This window comes from Porites lutea, chromosome 9 (genome assembly GCF_958299795.1).
Source record: "Porites lutea chromosome 9, jaPorLute2.1, whole genome shotgun sequence".
NCBI classification, from domain to species: Eukaryota; Metazoa; Cnidaria; class Anthozoa; order Scleractinia; family Poritidae; genus Porites; species Porites lutea.
This window is the reverse complement of record NC_133209.1, coordinates 3,460,662-3,478,895: the sequence shown is the minus strand read 5'-3', so window position 1 is coordinate 3,478,895 and position 18,234 is coordinate 3,460,662. Positions and strand designations below refer to the sequence as shown.

The following is an 18,234-nucleotide window of genomic DNA, read 5'->3' as shown; positions in this document are numbered from 1 at the left end:
AGCGTTATAGTAAACTACGGACAAGACATAAACAATACAATACTAGCGCATACACACTGACAGGTTCTTACACTAGGAATGAGCCAGTGAGAACTCAGACCTTTTTTTGTAGTACACACTTCTAATTGTTTGTACGATATAGACTTTCGGGTTGGGGCTCCGACATAAGCATATTTTTAAAGATGCAAAACAACACTCCGACTTTCTATTTTCCAAGCTAATTTTACCTCACTAACAAAGTGGCGACAACAATGACTTAACGAAATAAAAGAAAAGGTGAAAACCTATTGTAAAAAAACGCGCACCGGGTGACACTTTCTAGGCCCTACCAGCTACTCTCTGGAATCGCCCCTCTGAAACGGCCAAAAATGCTAAGAAAACACCATAAATTTAGATAAGGAGAGAAGGTAAGAAATCCTGATGTATTTTATTACTATTTTGACCCCTAAATAACGATCGCTTATATCTCCATACAAAGTCGACTTATAATATTTCTGTTACACGCAACGGTGATTCAACGATTCCTCGCCGAGCTTGGGGTTAACATGTGAGGTTAGGAGTCCTTTTTTTTGCTTTTATTTCACTTTTGTTTATTTGTTTATTAATTATTTTTATCTATTTATTTTGTTGCTTACAGAAAGATTAAAAAAGTCCTCACTGAAGTGCTGGCTCGAGTCCTGGCTCGTTTCCTAGCTCGAGTCCTAGCTCCGGCTCGAATCCTGCGGCTTTGATGTTAGTTTATCTCGAGGAAATGACTTCTAAATGTGACACAAACAGCAAAGATGAGATTGATTTTCTCACAGTTAAAGTTTGGAATCCTCCACACATGTCCATAGTGTAATCTCAAACAATAAAAATTTGCAACGTCTTGACTCAAAGTAAACAAAAACCAAGGATCAGTTAAGAATAAGATCGCCGAAACGCTCACACAATGAACCAGTAATAATGGCGCCGAAATTACATACTTCACAGATTTTCAAAGGCCGTGCATATGAACTTAAGTATCGTGCATAATAAATGTAGGTGGATATTGTTTAAATTAAAAACAATCAAATTTACTCTGACTAGTATCTTGGAGTAATTTTTTCAAAAACGGGAAAAATTATTATATACCTGAAAATGTAGGAACAGACCACTCGGTCGGCTCACAACGCATCAAAAACACAGCCGTTAAATTCACTTTACGTAGATCTTTCTCTGCGTTGCAGAGACCCACCCCACCTTTCTTTTGTCTCACATCAGCTCCTTTGATGTTGCTTTACAACTGAATAACTTGTGGTCTCATGGGATAAATAAAAGGGACCGAAATAATAGCGGCGCAAAGCGTTGTGAATACTGATTTTTCTTTGAAGGCTTAACATGCAATTATCGGTGATCGTCATCATATATTCAGAAATGGATATCTCCCGGACATAGGTATAAAGTGTTGAGATTAAACGTGAAGTTGAGCGGGTTTCTACTATTTACGGATCTTTACGCTTACGTGCGACCTTTCATACATGGCCTCTATTTTATTTGCGAAAGTAAATTTTAAACACACGTACTCACGTAAAAATTACGCGACAGTGGAAATCAACCCTAATTGTCAGTATGTAAATACATATACATTCCGCACATTATGCTGTTAAACTCAGTCCGCCTTTTGTCCTCACTGCATATTGTTCAGTTTAGTCCTTTTGTGGTACATGATGAACCCGACACGGTTGATTATCTATGAGGACTGCCTGGTTGTTCTGGGTCGGGTTGCAAAAAACATCTTAAGATTAAGGGAGCTCTTAACTATTATTTCAAAACAATAGGTTACATATTGTTCCAGAACAAAAGTTAAGAGCTGTCTTATCTTAAAAAGGTTTTATGCAACCTGGCCCTGGAGCGTCGGTGAAAGTTGCAAAGGGAAACCAGGATGACCAGAACTTGACTTTTCTTTTTCCTTCTTTGCTCTGCTCACAGTAGACGCAAATTTCCTGAAAGTTTAACAAAATTTACCTGGACTGAGGGCGTGACCTGTGAACAGTAAGTGTTTTAGTATTATTACTTTGATACCGAATGGCTAACTGGTAAATTTGGAAAGTATCTCACTGATAAAAATGTTATTCCATATGCCTTCATCAGGTTCAGGACCTTTCATTACGTTGAGCTAGTAAATGAACACAGAATAAGTTAATTAATATAGTTCTTAATTATATGAAAGGAGATCATCGCAGTTATAGACGCAACTTTTGAAGTTGCGAAAAGAAAGCCAAAAAAAATTCAGGATTGTACCGGATTCGGACCCTTGACCTCTGCGATACCGGTTTAGAATCCCGTCCAAGCCTGAATTTTTTCAGGCTTTCTTTTCGCAACTGCAAAAGTTGCGTCTATAACGCGAGAATCTTTTTTCATATAATTCTTCACCCCAAGAACGTTTCAAGTAACTTAAAAACCATTCGTAAAACCACCTTAGCGAACTTGCAGTTTCTAATGAACTTTGAAAGAGGCGAATCATATCAATCAAGATTAATTATCGGTATGCTGCGTGGGAAAATAGCCCGCTTAAGTTAACCTGAAGTAAAAAAGACCGATTTGTGTGTGAAGCTTCCTTTTACTTGAAGAATTTAAAATTTACTTGTCTTGAAATATTTCTTGGCTTATTTAGGCTCTAGTGGAAAGACTACCATTGTTCCATTGTTCTTTTCCAGGATGAAACTAACTGGTTCAGGGCACAGTTCATATTGGTAAAACTACCACGGTTGACTAGCCTAATAAATTATAGTCTTAACTCACTCCGAGGTACTATTAGTTTTATGAAAGATTGCCAGACTATGACATAACGCAAACTCAACTTGTACTGAAAACAACTCCCCAAGTAATTTGCTGGGAGAGATTAACTAGAACAAAAGTCATTCACGACCATATGAGGCAAAAGGTAATTAAGTTGACCAAGTTAACTCAACGTTAACAAAAGGACGGGTCACATTCCGAGTTTCCCGTGAGATCAGTTTTTGTCCTAGAAAATTTTTTGGTTAATTAAGTGTTGCTTAGTGACAATCTGACAATCGCATGTGTTGAAAAGGTCTTCGCGGTGAGTTCCTTTCGGTGAATCAAAAAACGGATTTTCGATCTTAAAAAGGATTTCGCGACTTTCGGCAAATCCCAGTGCGGATGATGTCGTGAATCCTTTTTGAAAAAAAAAATTCATTGTATTTTAAATCCGAAGAATCCAAACTGCAGATTAAGGGATTAATGATCTATGCTGTTCAATTCACGGTGAATCCAAAATTAGTTAGATCAGTCCAGCGGTATTTCCAGTTGAAGAATTCGCGTAGAGTTTCCTCGTTGCTGTTATTTACCGTAAAACATCTGAAAACACAGAAAGATTGTTCCTGGTACTAAAATATCCGTATACTAACCGTTTGTCGCTTAAGATTGCTTAAAACACAAATAAATAATAAAGGAACAAATGAAATGCTATCCGTCAGGGGCACCCAACGTCAATTTTTGGAAAATACCTGTTCGGAAGACGGTTTGAATTCTAGAATTTTTCGGAACATTTGTTGTAAAATTTCTTGCTTGCCTGTCTCTCCTAGGATTTTCGAACATCTAAAAACGGTATAATTGCCCATTTTTAACGGATTTTTACCCTAAAAAGGTTACCTAGAATTTTCGGGAGCCTTTTTTCTGGCTGAAATTTTCCAAAAGGTAAGTACTGATCCCTATAATTTTCAGATCACTAGACATTCAGCAAGGAAATCCGAACAGGCGAAAAAATTTTTAAGGGATAAAAATATGCCTTTATCTACTGTTTAAATACTTAAATACGTTTAACAATGTTTAAGTGGTTTTGAACTCTATATATTCTCGTTGGGCGCCCCTGAACTGTCTACCAACTCGCTTGTTATCTGTCTACCAAATCGATTGTAGACGCAATAGGCCTCGATCGTGTTACATGAAAATGCTACGAAACTGGATCAAATTGAGCCGACAATCTTTAGATAATTTTCAACTTTAACGCCCTTCTTTCTTGATTTGTTTTATGTTCCATCGCCGCTATTAGCTATTCGAACTGTCGACCACAAAATTCTGCACGGTATATAAAATCGCATATTAATTTGTCAAACAGTAGAAAACACGTCATGAGTGTTGCTAATTGTTGTGGGTCGTGGACAGAGGTCGTGGGTGTGGGAGTGGGTCGTGGGTGTGGGTAAACTCGTGGGTACAAAAAGTAAGGAAAAAATGAGAACCTAAAGTGATTGAGAAAAAAACAAATAACAAAAAGTTGTGAAATATTCATGAAACGAAAATCCCCGACTCCTTGATTGCCCTTTTCACGGCTTCCTCTTCGTCCTCTTCCTGATATTTCCTTAGCCACGTGGGACTTGGATCCCCTTTCACAACATCACTGTATAAAAGACATCTTGCCGATGAAGATTTATCCATACCTGAGTGACCGTCGCGGAATAAACGAAACAGACGTAAAATAAATGCATGGAACAGCTCTGACTCGCTGAATGGATATAGCTGCTCACCATTAATCTTTATTCGATTTACAATTCCATGATCAGTGGAGATTTTCTATTCTAACACGATGGAATGCGATCACCGTGGGCAAGGAGAGGGAAAGTGAGGGGAAAAAAGGACAACTTTGAGCTATTTCATTTTTTTTTTGATAAAAGTCTTTCTTAAAGAAGTATTAGGTCTCTTAGCTAAACATTTCAAGTTAAGGCGAGACTGTATGTAAATTTTATTGCCGAACGGAAATATAATTTTCTCGATTCCTTTTTGCTTTGTTTTGTATCCAAATCTTTGCTGTAACGATTCTGAATATCATTCCTTAAACTGAAAGGTCGTTTCAGTCTCCAGTTTTTCTTTAGCCTGCTTCAGGTGTTACATTGTGTACAGAGTTTCTTTTATTTTTCGCCTCAATGCCTTTTTAGTGTCGGTTTGTACTAAAGGATTCGCTTATTTGCTTTGCTGACCGCGAGGAAGGGGAATAGGACTGGTATGTCCGCGGAAATTTTTGTTTCCTCAATTCTTACAACTTTTTGCTTTTTGATTTTTTTAACTGTTATTTTTCTTGGAAAACTTTTTTTTTGCCCACGACGTTTACTCACACCCACGACCCACATCCACACCCACGACCCACAACATTTAGCTACACTCCCTTGAGCGTCATTTCTTGAGAGGCTGTCATGCACTCTGCACGCGATTGCGAAAGGTTTCCAAGGTTACAAATCCAATTTCGGATTTCACGTTCCTTTCGACTTCAAAATCCGGCAAAAAGCTAGAATCAAAAATCCGTTTTTGGATTCGCCGAAAGGAACACACTCTTTGCAATTCACGATTTTTTCTAAACGGTTCACACAATTCAAAATTCAAATTTCACTCTAAAAAGGTTCACGCAATTGAAAATCGGTCAGCGTAAAACGAGACTGCAGACTGCGGACTGCAGACTGTGGACCAGGGGTAAAATGCAGACCGAGCATAAACTGTAGTCGTGGAAGGGTTTTTAAGGGCAAAAAATCCCGCAAATACATGTTAACGGTCACTTACTTGACATCTGCTTTCACAAATCCATTCCTTGCTTGCTTCTTTAGAGCGTCGTCGACGACCCGAAAACATAATCGCAATCTCAAACCCTTTCTTCCGTCCGAGAGACCTCACGCTTCATTTTTCGATACACGTAACCGTGAATTGGTACAACGCTACGATGTTTACGCTGAAATAAAAGCTGCTGACCCAAAATACTGTAGAGAAGGAACAATGGCGACAAAAAAGTGAGTAGGCTCCTGTTTCAACTCATGTAGGAATGCCCAAGATGCCGAGTGGTCTTAGGATTTCATTCTGCAGTACCCCCAGCCGGCGTTTTACTGTCAGTCTGCAGTCTGCATTTTACACTCAGTCTGCATTTTACCCCTGGTCCGCAATCCGCAGTCCGCAGTCCACAGTCAGTTCGTCTCAGACACTGGCAGAATTTAAATTCCCAATACCCCGTAATAAATTCACTCACTAATCAAGCCAACTGGAGAACAGGCAATTGTGGGTTCGTAATATAATATACCCAATAGTAGAAATGACAAGATATACGAAATGACTACAATTGTGAAGATCAAGTTCACTTTCTTTATCCGCAGTTCAAAATATGATATATTTCATTTCAGTTCAATGAACAATAAAACTCGCAGAGAGTTAAAAAACAAAAAAGGAATTTTAAAGTATGCTTGTTAAAATATTTGATTTTGCCCCATTAATAAAGAAAAGGAAAAGCCAACCAATAATCAGTATCAGCGTTAATGCGTCTATCTTAAAACAGCAACAACAACTGAAAAACTAAGCCAGCTCTATCGTCCATTGTGACTCTAGCCATTTTTTACCTGCAGTAAATTTCGTTTCTAAAGAAAAGTAATTATTTTTTCCAGGTATGGCAAAAAAAGGAGAGTACGACAGCCTGGATTCTGATACTATGAGATCATGCAAAGAAAATCCAACGAGAAATGCTGGTATTTTTTCTGTCCTTTTCTATCGGTGGGTTGGAGAGATGGTTGCTATTGGTAACAAGCGTCCAATTGAAGATGATGATCTTTTCCCTCTACTTGACGACGATAAAACTGAAACTTCAGCTGAAAAACTCAAGCGGACGTGGAGCGAAGAGAACGAAAAACGTGCTTCTATGACAGAGAAAAACGGTTATCGACTGTTCAGAGCACTTATCCGAATGTTACATTGGAGTTATCCATTGTTTGTTGTGAGCACTGCCTTGCTAGCCGGCGTTTGTAATGTCCTTCAGTGCGTGTTTCTGAGTTTCTTGTTGACGCAGTTCGTGAAGTCTTCCTCTTCAGACCGCTGGCTGACGTACATCTATGCTGCTGGAATTTGTCTAAGTTCATTAGTGCGTGTCATTGCCACTCAGCAATGGAAGTTTCATGCATATCTAATAGCCCTCAGGTGGAAATCAGGAACAGTCGCTATCATTTATGAAAAGGTGAGTGAGGTACTTGACAGTGGACCACTTTTTATATATTTACGTTCATACTTAAGTACCCGAGGCTTTAGGGCTACCGTGACAGTTAGGGCTGCCGTCACAGGTCGAAGTGACTGTGCCTACCACATCCACTTTCTTGTACTTTTTTATTTACTTCCGTTGTTAACGTACATCGAGGGTTTGAATTAATTTTTTTTCAAGGGTAAAAGAGCTATTTAACAGCATTGAAATTGAAATTGTGATTGTGAGTAACAACAGGGCGGTGCCTAGCATGGGTCTAGAGTCCCGCTTGCACTTGCCCTTTTGGGAATCAGCAATTGTTTTTAACTATTCTTGCACCTATAATTTATTAGTTTTATTTCCTTAATTATATGTCTTCTTGTAAATGCTATCGTGATGGCATTCTTGCGCCAATAAAGTGTCAAAAAGAAAAAAAACCCTCCGGATATACAGTCAACTCTCGCTGAGTCTTAGAGAGATGTCCGTCTTATAGAGAGTTAAATAAAGGGAGCAAAGAAAGGCAGGGACCAACTCTAGGTGTCCGTTTGAGGGAGGTGTCCGTCTTATAGAGGTGTCCGTTATGTATAACGAACGGTTTAACGAGCTCAGTCTTTGCCCCGGTAAAAGTAAACAATATAAAATATGGAAAAGAACCTCGATATAACGAAACTTCGTTATGGGGAACGTATTTTGCCAGTCCCTTAGCCCCCTGTCATATCGAGGCTTCACTGTCATAGTAGCCTCCTCTGCAGACGTTCTTATGGGTTGGTCACGTGTTCCAGCCCCAATAACGTCTGCTGAAACGAGTGGTTAAATTCCTTTCGCATCGTTCTCAAATATCGGCTGGAGCTCTTGGGCAGATTACCGGAGAACCAATCGGCGCTGTTGAATTCAAAGTGTTAACAAGCCAAACACATACGTTCAAGCTCGGTAGGCTCTCAGATAGCGGGAAGACGCGAAAGTAACAGGCTCGCGAAAAGTTGGCGGGACGGGAAAAAGAAAAAGGAAGGAGAGCCTGTAATCATTTCTTTTACCACCCTCTTCCGCCACTTTTGACAAGTTTGAGATAATTAGATTTCGGCTGTCAAACTGTTGAAAAGTCAATGAGTTGGAATCTTTCTCAAATTTTCTCAGAGAGTATTTCGCGCCGCGCTATTCCCTTACTCGAGTGAGGGCAATTGGAGTGTAAAAAGGGGGTCAGCAGTAAACACACGACTTTTACCTCGTGCAAAAGTGCTGCTTGTTCCAATGATTTTTTTCCCTTACGGGTAGATTATGCTCTGGAGAGGTCTACTTTTAACTGAGCAAATTAGCTCATACTGAGCTGAAAGCGATTTTCTTTGGTCCGTAAATGTGATGGTTTGTTACAATGTTTTGTCACGCTGAGCTCAGCTCGTCAGTGCTTTTGCAGGATGTTTGAAATTTTCACGGATAGTGATTCACAAATGCAAATTTCGAAGGATGGATTGCAGCTAAAAACTGAAGCTACCTTTAATATAGAGAACTACGTTACTCCAGCTTGTTCTCCTTAGAGATCGATCTAAAGATAAAAATGTGAGTCCGGCCTGGTCCGCGTAGAGAACTCCTTCTTGCGACTGTTCTGTTATTGCCAGTTTGTTATCAGGAGAGACTGAAGCTGGTAGGCAGGATTGCAAAGACATCTTTTCCACGCGCCAAGTTCACATGTTTGAGGTCAGCTGTTCCTTCCTCAGCGCTAGCTCCTATGTAGCTCTATGTGCGGGAAATTTCGTACACATTTTTTCAACCGACAGAAGTTATCATTTATCCCTTTATTTCACGGGGGTGGACGCCGCACGCCATTTTTCTGATTGACAGGAACGACCTGCTTTGAGAGTGTTGATCAGTAACCTGTCAAATCTTACCAATTAGAGGATATTCCAGGTACCAGGAGCTGCTATACCGGAACGGGTCGTTTAAAGAAATGATTACAGCTTCCCCCGCCGCTCCTCTTCCCAGTTTTCTCCCGTTTTATTTTCGTGTACGCGCTTTCAGTATTATTATTATTATTATTATTATTATTATTATTGTCTCTTTTATCACAGTCTTTGCTGGTGTTCTTTTTGTGCATCAGCCGGGCGCAAACCAGGCACCCAGAGCGTCAGTCACTCAAGTCAATCATTCTGTTCATACACTGAGTACCTTTCTGAGGATTCGCGCAGATCCCAGCATGCAGATCTTTTGAATCTCTGTCATAGCATCTCTCTCTCATACTTTCTTGATGTTTTCTACCATACCCTTCTTCACTGTACCAAGCGCACCAACAACCACAGGGATCACTACGGTTTTCATATGCCACATTCTTTGTATTTCTAGTTCTAGGTATTATTATTATTATTATTATTATTATTATTATTATTATTATTATTATTATTATTATTATTATTATTATTATAGCTTAAAAGACGTTGTTTAGGCTACCAATGAGCAACATTAAATCAATCAAGACGGCTTGCTGCTAACCTGCTATCAGGCGGTCTTTCTTTCCTTTTTGTTTGGGAGACGAGGAGAAAAAAAACGCCTCGTCGCAGGTTAGCTTGCTTTTTAAATAACGATATCATATTTCCTAAATACAGGTGTTGAGTTTGAATCAAGAAGATTTATTAAATGTATCAAGTGGCTGGATCATTAACCTTGTGGCTGGTGACCTTCAACGCTTTGAACTTTCCGCCCATAGTTTTGTCGACCTGGCTGAAGCTGTACTTGAAGTGACTGGTATCTCCTGCCTCATGATGTACTTATTTGGCTGGAAACCTCTGTCAGGAGTAGGCTTCATGGTCATTCTTGCACTATATTACGCAGTGACTGGACAAATAAGCTTAAAACTGCGAACAAAAATTTCTCATGTTGCGGATCTGCGCGTGGATATGATGAACTCCATCCTCTCTGGAATTCGTTCCGTCAAGATGTATGCTTGGGAGGGATCATTCATGGAAAAAGTGAAACGGTTGCGAAGGTATGTAAACGCGCAACTCTTGCTCTCAAATAAATTGTTTCAAACGCACCAAATACAGGCTAGGACTGCTAGAGAGTCATTCTGCTGCATCGATGTAAAAAACAGAACAAAATAAACAAACACTTGCCGTACTGCCGGTCGCAAATTATTATTTATTATCAGCTAACATGAAGAAGGGTCTCAATGGGATGGTAGCTTTGACGGTTGATTGTTAATTTTCTCCGATTTTGACGGTTGACGGTTAAATTTTAGAACTATTGACGGTTGACGGTTATTAAGTGGAAATTTAGTCCAAGGGTTTACTAATACGGTACTAATATTAACCTATGTATAAATTTATATCAACTTTATATCAACTGTTGTATGTTTTGGAGTTTGTCTTGGCCTTCTTTGGACTGCAGTTCAGTGCTTTTTGTTCGACTTGTCACGAGCTTTGAAACAGGATTCAAGTTATAGAGGGTAAAATTGCATAGAAAAAATCAAGGGCGCCCAACCTCAATTTTCGGAAAATATCTGTTTGGAAGACGATTTGAGACCTAGAATTTTAGGAACATTTGTTGTAAAATTTCTTGCTTGCCTGCCTCTCATAGGATTTTCGAACATATAAAAAATGGTATAATTGCCCTTTTTCACGGGATTTTTACCCTAAAAAGGTCACCTATAATTTTCGGGAGCCTTTGTTTTTGGCTGAAATTTTCGAAAAGGTAAGCTTTGATCCCTATAATTTTCGGATCACTAGACTTCCAGCTAGGAAATCCGAACAGATGAAAAATATTTAGGGGATAAAAATATGCCTAAACCTACCGTTTAAATACTAGAATACGTTCTTTGCTCAGTAAACTAGCAAAATGTACAGTGAATATCGCTTTGAAGATTACTTTAACCGTTTTGTGTGTGTATGTGTCTGTGTTTCTTTGTGTTCTAACGGCATTTCAAGCCTGCGAGGCACTGTTTAATACCTTTTTAGAGCGACAGGTTTTCACCCAGATAAGCGATGTTGTTTAGGCCGTGGTGCAGTGCTCTCATAGTGAGCTTGGGCTACCTGTACGGTGCCCTCAGAATTCAGTCGGTTTTTTTTTTTCTTTAAATAAAGTGAAAATAAAAGAATCTTTAAGTATGGCTTAAATATATCGATCATTCAAGGATATAGGGTAGCGCCTTAGCTGTCAAACTGCTTATAACCTCCATATTTTTGCGCAAAAATTCAAAATGCACCGCAACGCCCTTGATCAGATTTTGCAAATATTGAGGATGCCCGTTCTCTTGTTCTTCCAGGATAGAAATCAAGCTGATCAGAATGAAAACAGTGATAGGGGCAATCTATTGGTCTCTCTTTTTTTCCGGTCCTCTAATAGCCACCTTCTTCTCCCTTGTAACGCTGGCGGCCACAAGAACTGAACTGACTGCCTACAGCACTTTTATGATTGTATCACTTATCAGCGCCTTAAGGACCACCGTTACGTGGAATATTGCAAAACCAATTGGTATATTGGCTGACTTTGCCGCAGCACTGGCTCGTATTCAGGAGTTTCTCGAATTTAAAAACAAAAAAAAACACAAATACCTAAAAGACTCCTTCGGCGATGAGATAAGAGAAAGAGAGATCTCCAGCAAGACTAATTACTCACGTTTTGATGACGTAAATGAATCAGTAACCCGGTCGTCTAGCGATGCTGCTTTGCTATTGAAGAATGTCGCATGTAGTTGGACTGGCACGTGGAACAAGTTAACTTTGAAGTGGTTGAATTTATCCGTCGAAAACGGTGACCTCGTCTTCATCACAGGTCCTGTAGGTTGCGGCAAGTCGTCCTTCCTGTACGCCATTTTAAAGGAAATTTCGCTCTTGTCTGGCAGTGTATCGCGTCATGATAAGATTGCCTGGGTTGGCCAGCAACCATGGGTGTTCGCCGGTACCGTGCGAGAAAATATCTTGTTTGGTGAAAAGTTCGACCCACAAAGGTACCTTTCGACAATCGAGGCGTGTGACTTGATCAAAGACTTTCAAAGATTCCCGGATGGTGATATGACGCTTGTTGGAGAGCGAGGAATAGTACTTAGTGGTGGTCAGCGGGCTCGTGTTGAATTAGCACGCGCAGTGTACTCCAATGCTGATATATATCTTTTGGATGATCCTCTGAGCGCAGTTGACGCAAAGGTTGGACAGCATGTTTTTGAAACATGCGTCCATGGATTATTACGCAAAAAAACTCGGATAATGGTCACGCATAATCTTCAGGTTCAAAGAGATGCCGACGACATTGTGTTAATGAAAGAAGGTACTATTTCAGCAAGAGGCAACTTTACGTCATTGTGGAAGTCAGACATAGGCTTGAATGAAATAGAGAAGTCCACTGATAAGAAGAAAAATATTAACACAGCACAGGAGAGTACATTACCTCCAAACAAGTCCGGCGATGAAACAACCGTGGACGGAGAATCTGGTATGGAAAATGCCGAAGAAGATCGTGAAGTCGGTTCCATCTCTTGGAAGTTATATTGGCATTACATACGAGCTGGAACGGGTGCCATTTTAGCTGGGGTCATGTTCGCCTTTTTTCTTCTTGTCCAAGGTTGAGTATAAGTTCAGTTATTCTGTAAGAAAGTGTTGTATCATATGGTTACAATAGTACGCGCGCTCTGATTGGCTGCTTTCTTGTAAGGAACGGGCATTATTTTCTTGTAATGACCGGGTATTACTAGCTAGGTGTCCAAGGCATATACAATCTGTGTTTAACTTGACAGTGAACATCCTTATGGACATCCATGTAATGGTCAGTTGACAGCTGTTAAAAAAGGTATCCCCTAAACAGTGTCACCTGACTGTATCGCCGGCTCAAGTGTACAGCTCATTGAAATGACGTGTTTTTTAAAGTTATCCGTTGACCTGTTGTAGGTTTTAATTGATCGCAGGCTCAGGTCCATAATGAAAAGGCCATATAATAAATAACTTATTAACCTCGTCCGCGCGTTCGGTCATTGTATCTGGGGGCAGGGGGTAAACCCCATAATAATATAGTTATATAGGGTATTTTACGCGGGATAGGGTGTGGTATCGCAACTTCTTAGGCCCAGGCCAAACGTGAAGCAGAGTGAGTTACGGGGTTACTGGTTTTCACATCCGGGTAAGTTCGCGTCCGAATGAGTTTGGACTGTCCAATGACAATGTTCTATCCGTTTGAAGCAGACGGGAGATCGTTTCCGAGACAAACGTCTATCCTCACATGCAGAACTAAAGTATTAAATTAAAAATTTGTACGATAATGTATATTTAGCCTTGTTTGGGAGAAAATTTATTACTGATCTGAAAGCTGAATCCATTAGTTCGAATAATCAGTTAATGATTAGACCACATGAAGGTATGCTTGATCTGGCAAAACTGGCGACTAAAAGAAGCGCAAGACTAACGAATGAACCTGTCTTAACTTCTTTACATATTAATCATGAAGCATCCTTGGTTCTTCCCGACTGGTGGCTTCTTCAATTGACCAGTAGATCACATGATCCCCGGAGTCAAAGTCAAGATTTTTCCATATACGGTTACCTGGTTGGTGCAGCTTTCTTATTGTCAACTGCCAGAGCGGCCACTTTCCTGTTCGCGTTGATTAACTCATCGATGAACCTTCATAACTTAATGCTGTCGGCGGTGGTAAAAGCTCCAGTTTTGTTTTTTGACACCAACCCAGTTGGACGAGTGTTGAACAGGTTTTCCAGAGATATTAACATCATGGAAGAATTACTACCAGAAGTATTCCTGATGGCGTGCGGGGTAGCCCTGTTATGCATTGGAGCAATCATACTTCAATCCGTGTTAATCCCCTGGATAATACTGCCAGCATTCCCGCTCATGGTTATTTTTGCTTTGATTGGTCGATATTACCTCAATCCATCACGTGACTTGAGGCGTCTAGAGGGAATCAATCGAAGTCCAGTGCTATCTCATTTGAGTAACTCGTTGGAGGGACTGGTGACCATTCGAACTTACAACAAGGAAAATGGGTTTATGGAAGCTTTGTACAGGTTTGTGTTTATTAACCTTATCCTACAATACTGAAAAGACTTTTGCTGATATATTTCTCGATCTCCGATCAGGATTAAAAGTATCGCAAGCTCACTTCCTATGCTCATTTACTTGGGAGCAAGGGTGAGTCCATAACCAAGAGCGAGGAATTTCTTGTATTCGTGTCACGGCGTTTCCACCGACCAATTTATTATTTTTAAAACGATTTTGAAACAAATTTGGAATATCTTTTGAGTCTCACAAACCAGTCATCAAAAACTTACAGACCTAAAAATAATATTTTTGCCAATGACGTATTGTTTTCCATTTTTATATTTTAAACTTCGAATGCGGGGCTCTTTAAGGGAGTGTACTTTCAATTTTCTCGTGAAAAAGTGTTCTAAGATGTATCTTAAAATAAACCGGTCCGTGAAAAAGCCGTGACATAAGCCTAGTATGGGAGTTGCTTAATCTTGGTTCTAGGTTCTTGTTAGAAGTCATTTATTAGACGCAAATTATACCACCTTGAAACATCCATATCTTTAAGGACTGGGCCACTATAAAGCAGACTTTTCGAGCTTGATATAGATAATCGTTTGACTGAAAAACTCTCCACCAATCAGGGCTTCCCACCAGATTATTTCTTCCTGCAATAGAGAGTTTTAAATACATAGGCGTTTACGGCAGACAGAAAACGAAAGATTCAAGTTGACAATTTCTCAAATTAGGAAATAAGCATATATGCTACTGTGAAAAATAATTCTTATGTCAGTGAACCTGACGCGAGCAACCACTAGCCTGCGGGCAAGCTCTCCATTTGGGGGAGTCGCGAGAAGCCACGCGTGGCACGCTCACGGCTTCCGCTTTCTTGCGTGTTATCTAAAGGCACGGTTCGCACGCCAAAAATGGATCGCTTCCCCGCAGGCTAACCTTACATGAAACCACTTTAATTGTGTTGCCATAATGAACAGTAAACGACATTTGTAAAGGAAGGACTTAGTCACGTGGTGCAAACTGGCGTTTGCTGTATAAACATGGTTTCTCTTTGACTGAAACCGGAGGTGAAGAATATGGGAAGCCCGAGTTCGGGGCGTTGGCTTGGGCGGGAATAGATATATCCCTTTCGGGCTCAACCTTGTTCCCAGGGTTCTCTCCTACCCGTCTACTAGGAGAAAGAACCTGGGAACGAGGTTGTCTAGGGCTGAACTTCTTCCGGTTGTGACTAGAATGGATACCTTAAAATCAGGTCGGACACCTTATGTTTATTACACAACGCCATACTCGTGGAAGAGAACCATTTATGCCAATTTACTGGGCACATTTTTGAGAAAAGTGCGGAAATCAGAGTAAAAGACAGTTGTGCAAGGAAAAGAGCTGAATACAGAGTTCAGCACCGAAGTTCAGTGATTAGGGTTAAGCACTGTTTAAAAACGGTTAATAATCAGTGCCATGTAAAGTACGTTAAAATTAACCCGTGTCGGTAGTTATCCCTTGATGGTTAGTGGATGTGGATTATACATCAAATGTTGCGGGTTCAAGTCCTACGCACTACCAACTGTTTTCTTCGTTTTCGTTCTTATCTTATGACTCCTATCATGTATTTTGAGTGAAGTCACAACCCTGAGGTTCGTCCGATCAGTAAACCATTAAAAGGAGTACCCCGGTTTTCTTTCAATAAGATTAAAAGCCACACATGTTTTTATAGCTTTCATCAAAGGGATTGAATACCCGGTTTTTTATTTGCTTTACTATTAGATACCAAGATGACCACAATCGAGCCTGGTTTGCCATTTCTGCAATGTCTAGATGGCTAGGTATCCGTCTGGACATGATCTGCGTCACCTTTGCGACGTTTGTCGTTTATATTGCAATCATTACTCAGTCTGAAGCAGGTAAAATTGAAACAACACAAATGACCAGTTAGAATTAGATAGTAGAAATTTGTTACCCATAATTAAATACAAATTAATGCTTGCAAAAAAACTTTTCTGAAAGTAGCGTTTTAATGTAAGACATGATGGGTGAATAAATTAGCCGATAAAAGACATAAAAGTACTGATAATTATGAAATTTGGCTATGGCATAAAAAATTGTGAACTTTACAACTTCATGATTTGACTCAGAGAACACTATTAATATTTTTTCTAGCCTTATTATCGTACGTCCTATATTTTTTATAAGTTCACTTGTAACATTTTTATAAGTTCTGATCTAACATTGCGTTTTACTGACATAAGCTTAAAAGGTAGAAGAAAAGGCATAAGAAGTGAAAATTGTGACTAGTACTGTTTTTTTTTCTTGGCAGGGATTGCAGCATTATCCATTGTATACGCCCTGCAGTTCGCCGTTGACACATCCCAGTATGTCGTTAGGATGTGGTCAGAAACAGAAAATTACATGACATCAGTTGAGCGCGTCGTCAAATACAGTCAAATAGAGCAAGAGCCTGGGTACCAGAATCAGCGACAGCCTCCAGAACACTGGCCGCAGCGCGGTAAAGTACAAATAAAAGATCTGGAACTTGTTTACTACCAGGGCGGACCCAAAATACTTCAAGGTGTCACTTTTACCATTAATCCACACGAGAAGGTCGGAGTTGTTGGTCGCACTGGCGCTGGCAAGTCTTCATTGATTGCAGCCCTGTTTCGTATGCCTCAACCCACTGGTTACGTCATCATCGATGACGTCAATGTCAATGATGTTAACATTCAAAGTTCTCGCCGAGCCATGGCAGTTATTACCCAGAATCCAGTTCTGTTTACAGGTACACTGCGCATGAATTTGGATCCTTTTGAGGAACACGAAGACAAGGAAATCTGGAATGCTTTGAAGGATGCGAGTTTGGGAGCCATGGCGAAAAATCTACCGCTGCAACTGAACCAGTTGGTTAAGGAAAGCGGCAGCAATTTCAGCACCGGAGAAAGGCAACTTTTGTGTCTGGCTCGTGCGTTATTGAGGAAGAACAAAATCATAGTACTGGATGAAGCAACGGCAAATGTGGATCACAAAACGGATCAATTAATTCAGGAAACAATTCGCACGAAATTTAAACGTTGTACCGTGATTACAGTTGCCCATCGATTGAACACAATCATGGATTATGATCGAATTTTGGTCCTGGATCACGGGAGAGTTGTTGAGTATGACAAACCAGAAATTTTACTTCAGAACGAAGAAGGCCATTTCACTAAACTTTGTCGTAAGTATGCCGATGATAACTCCGACCAACATCAATCTGAGAACTGAATATCAGTTATCAAATTGAATTATATTCTGCGGCAAACATTTTGACGAGTTTTACTAATCCTTCAAGGATAGTTATTTCAGTAGCAACTTTAAATAAACACAGCCGTATCTTTCGGCTATGAGCAGCTCTTCTATGGATAAATAAGCTGTCTGAGATAAGTTTAGATATGCTTTCAAGTCTGAAAACATATACATTAACCTTACCTGGCCTGACCAGCTGCAGGCAGATAAATCTAATCCATAGCTAGGATTAGGAAAGACAAGGTGACGATGCTTTATGATCAGTTTTTTTTTTTCGAACATTGTGTTCCGGCTGGCACAATTGACATCAGGCAAGGGAACTTAAGCAACCCTTGGTCAGTTTAGTAAGAAGAGCCCACAAGGCCGACATATGTTGTATTAGAACTGACACGATTCCAGCCAGCAAGTTAACGTTTAATTTCTAGAATAGAGTCTTAGAATTTTAGGTTAGCTTTTATTTAAGGTCCACTGCGCTAATAGCCTTTCCCAATATTATGTCGCAATCGCCCTTCTTCTACTAAGCAAGTGGCATTAGGTGGCGAGTTCAAGATGTTACACCATTTTTAACGACTATTTCAGCTAATAATCAACCAGTTCTTCCCAGATTTTTCGGTTATAGCACGATGGGATGTTCTTCTTTATGCAAAGTTTTTTTGGCTTATGGATAGTTCACATAACACTGTCGCATACTATTACCTTAAAGTATAGCCCGCGAACAAGCTCAGGTTGTGCAAATTCAGGTAAAATAATTTTGGCGGCGGAGACTACTCACGATTCTTTCGGCTGAGGCGGAAAAAATTCATTCTGAATATTGAATAGTTTAAGTACTGAAGCGCGAATTAACAGAAGCCGGATCGGAATCTGACGAGTACTCAGTCTGTTGTCGTTTAAGAGGTGTTCTCGATGTCTTAAGTATATTTTAATCATACATTGTTTTGTATTCGATTTGTAGCTACAGTATATAACAAACTGTACGGTCCATGTCTTTTTAGCAATACGTTAATTGCCCTTTCTTGGATTATTGAAATTAAACTGAAC

The 18,234-nt window shown here is 39.9% G+C and overlaps 1 protein-coding gene across 1 annotated transcript; it reads left to right on the top strand.

Annotated features, from left to right (window-relative positions):
• Window positions 1–6,398: 6,398 nt before the first annotated feature.
• LOC140948148 (ATP-binding cassette sub-family C member 4-like) lies at window positions 6,399–17,175 on the top strand. The gene is made up of 6 exons (XM_073397371.1): window positions 6,399–6,958; window positions 9,553–9,932; window positions 11,208–12,502; window positions 13,379–13,949; window positions 15,685–15,821; window positions 16,235–17,175. Exons 1-6 carry the CDS (start codon window positions 6,440–6,442, stop codon window positions 17,173–17,175), a joined length of 3,843 nt encoding a protein of 1,280 aa, XP_073253472.1. The 5' UTR covers window positions 6,399–6,439.
• Window positions 17,176–18,234: the final 1,059 nt, after the last annotated feature.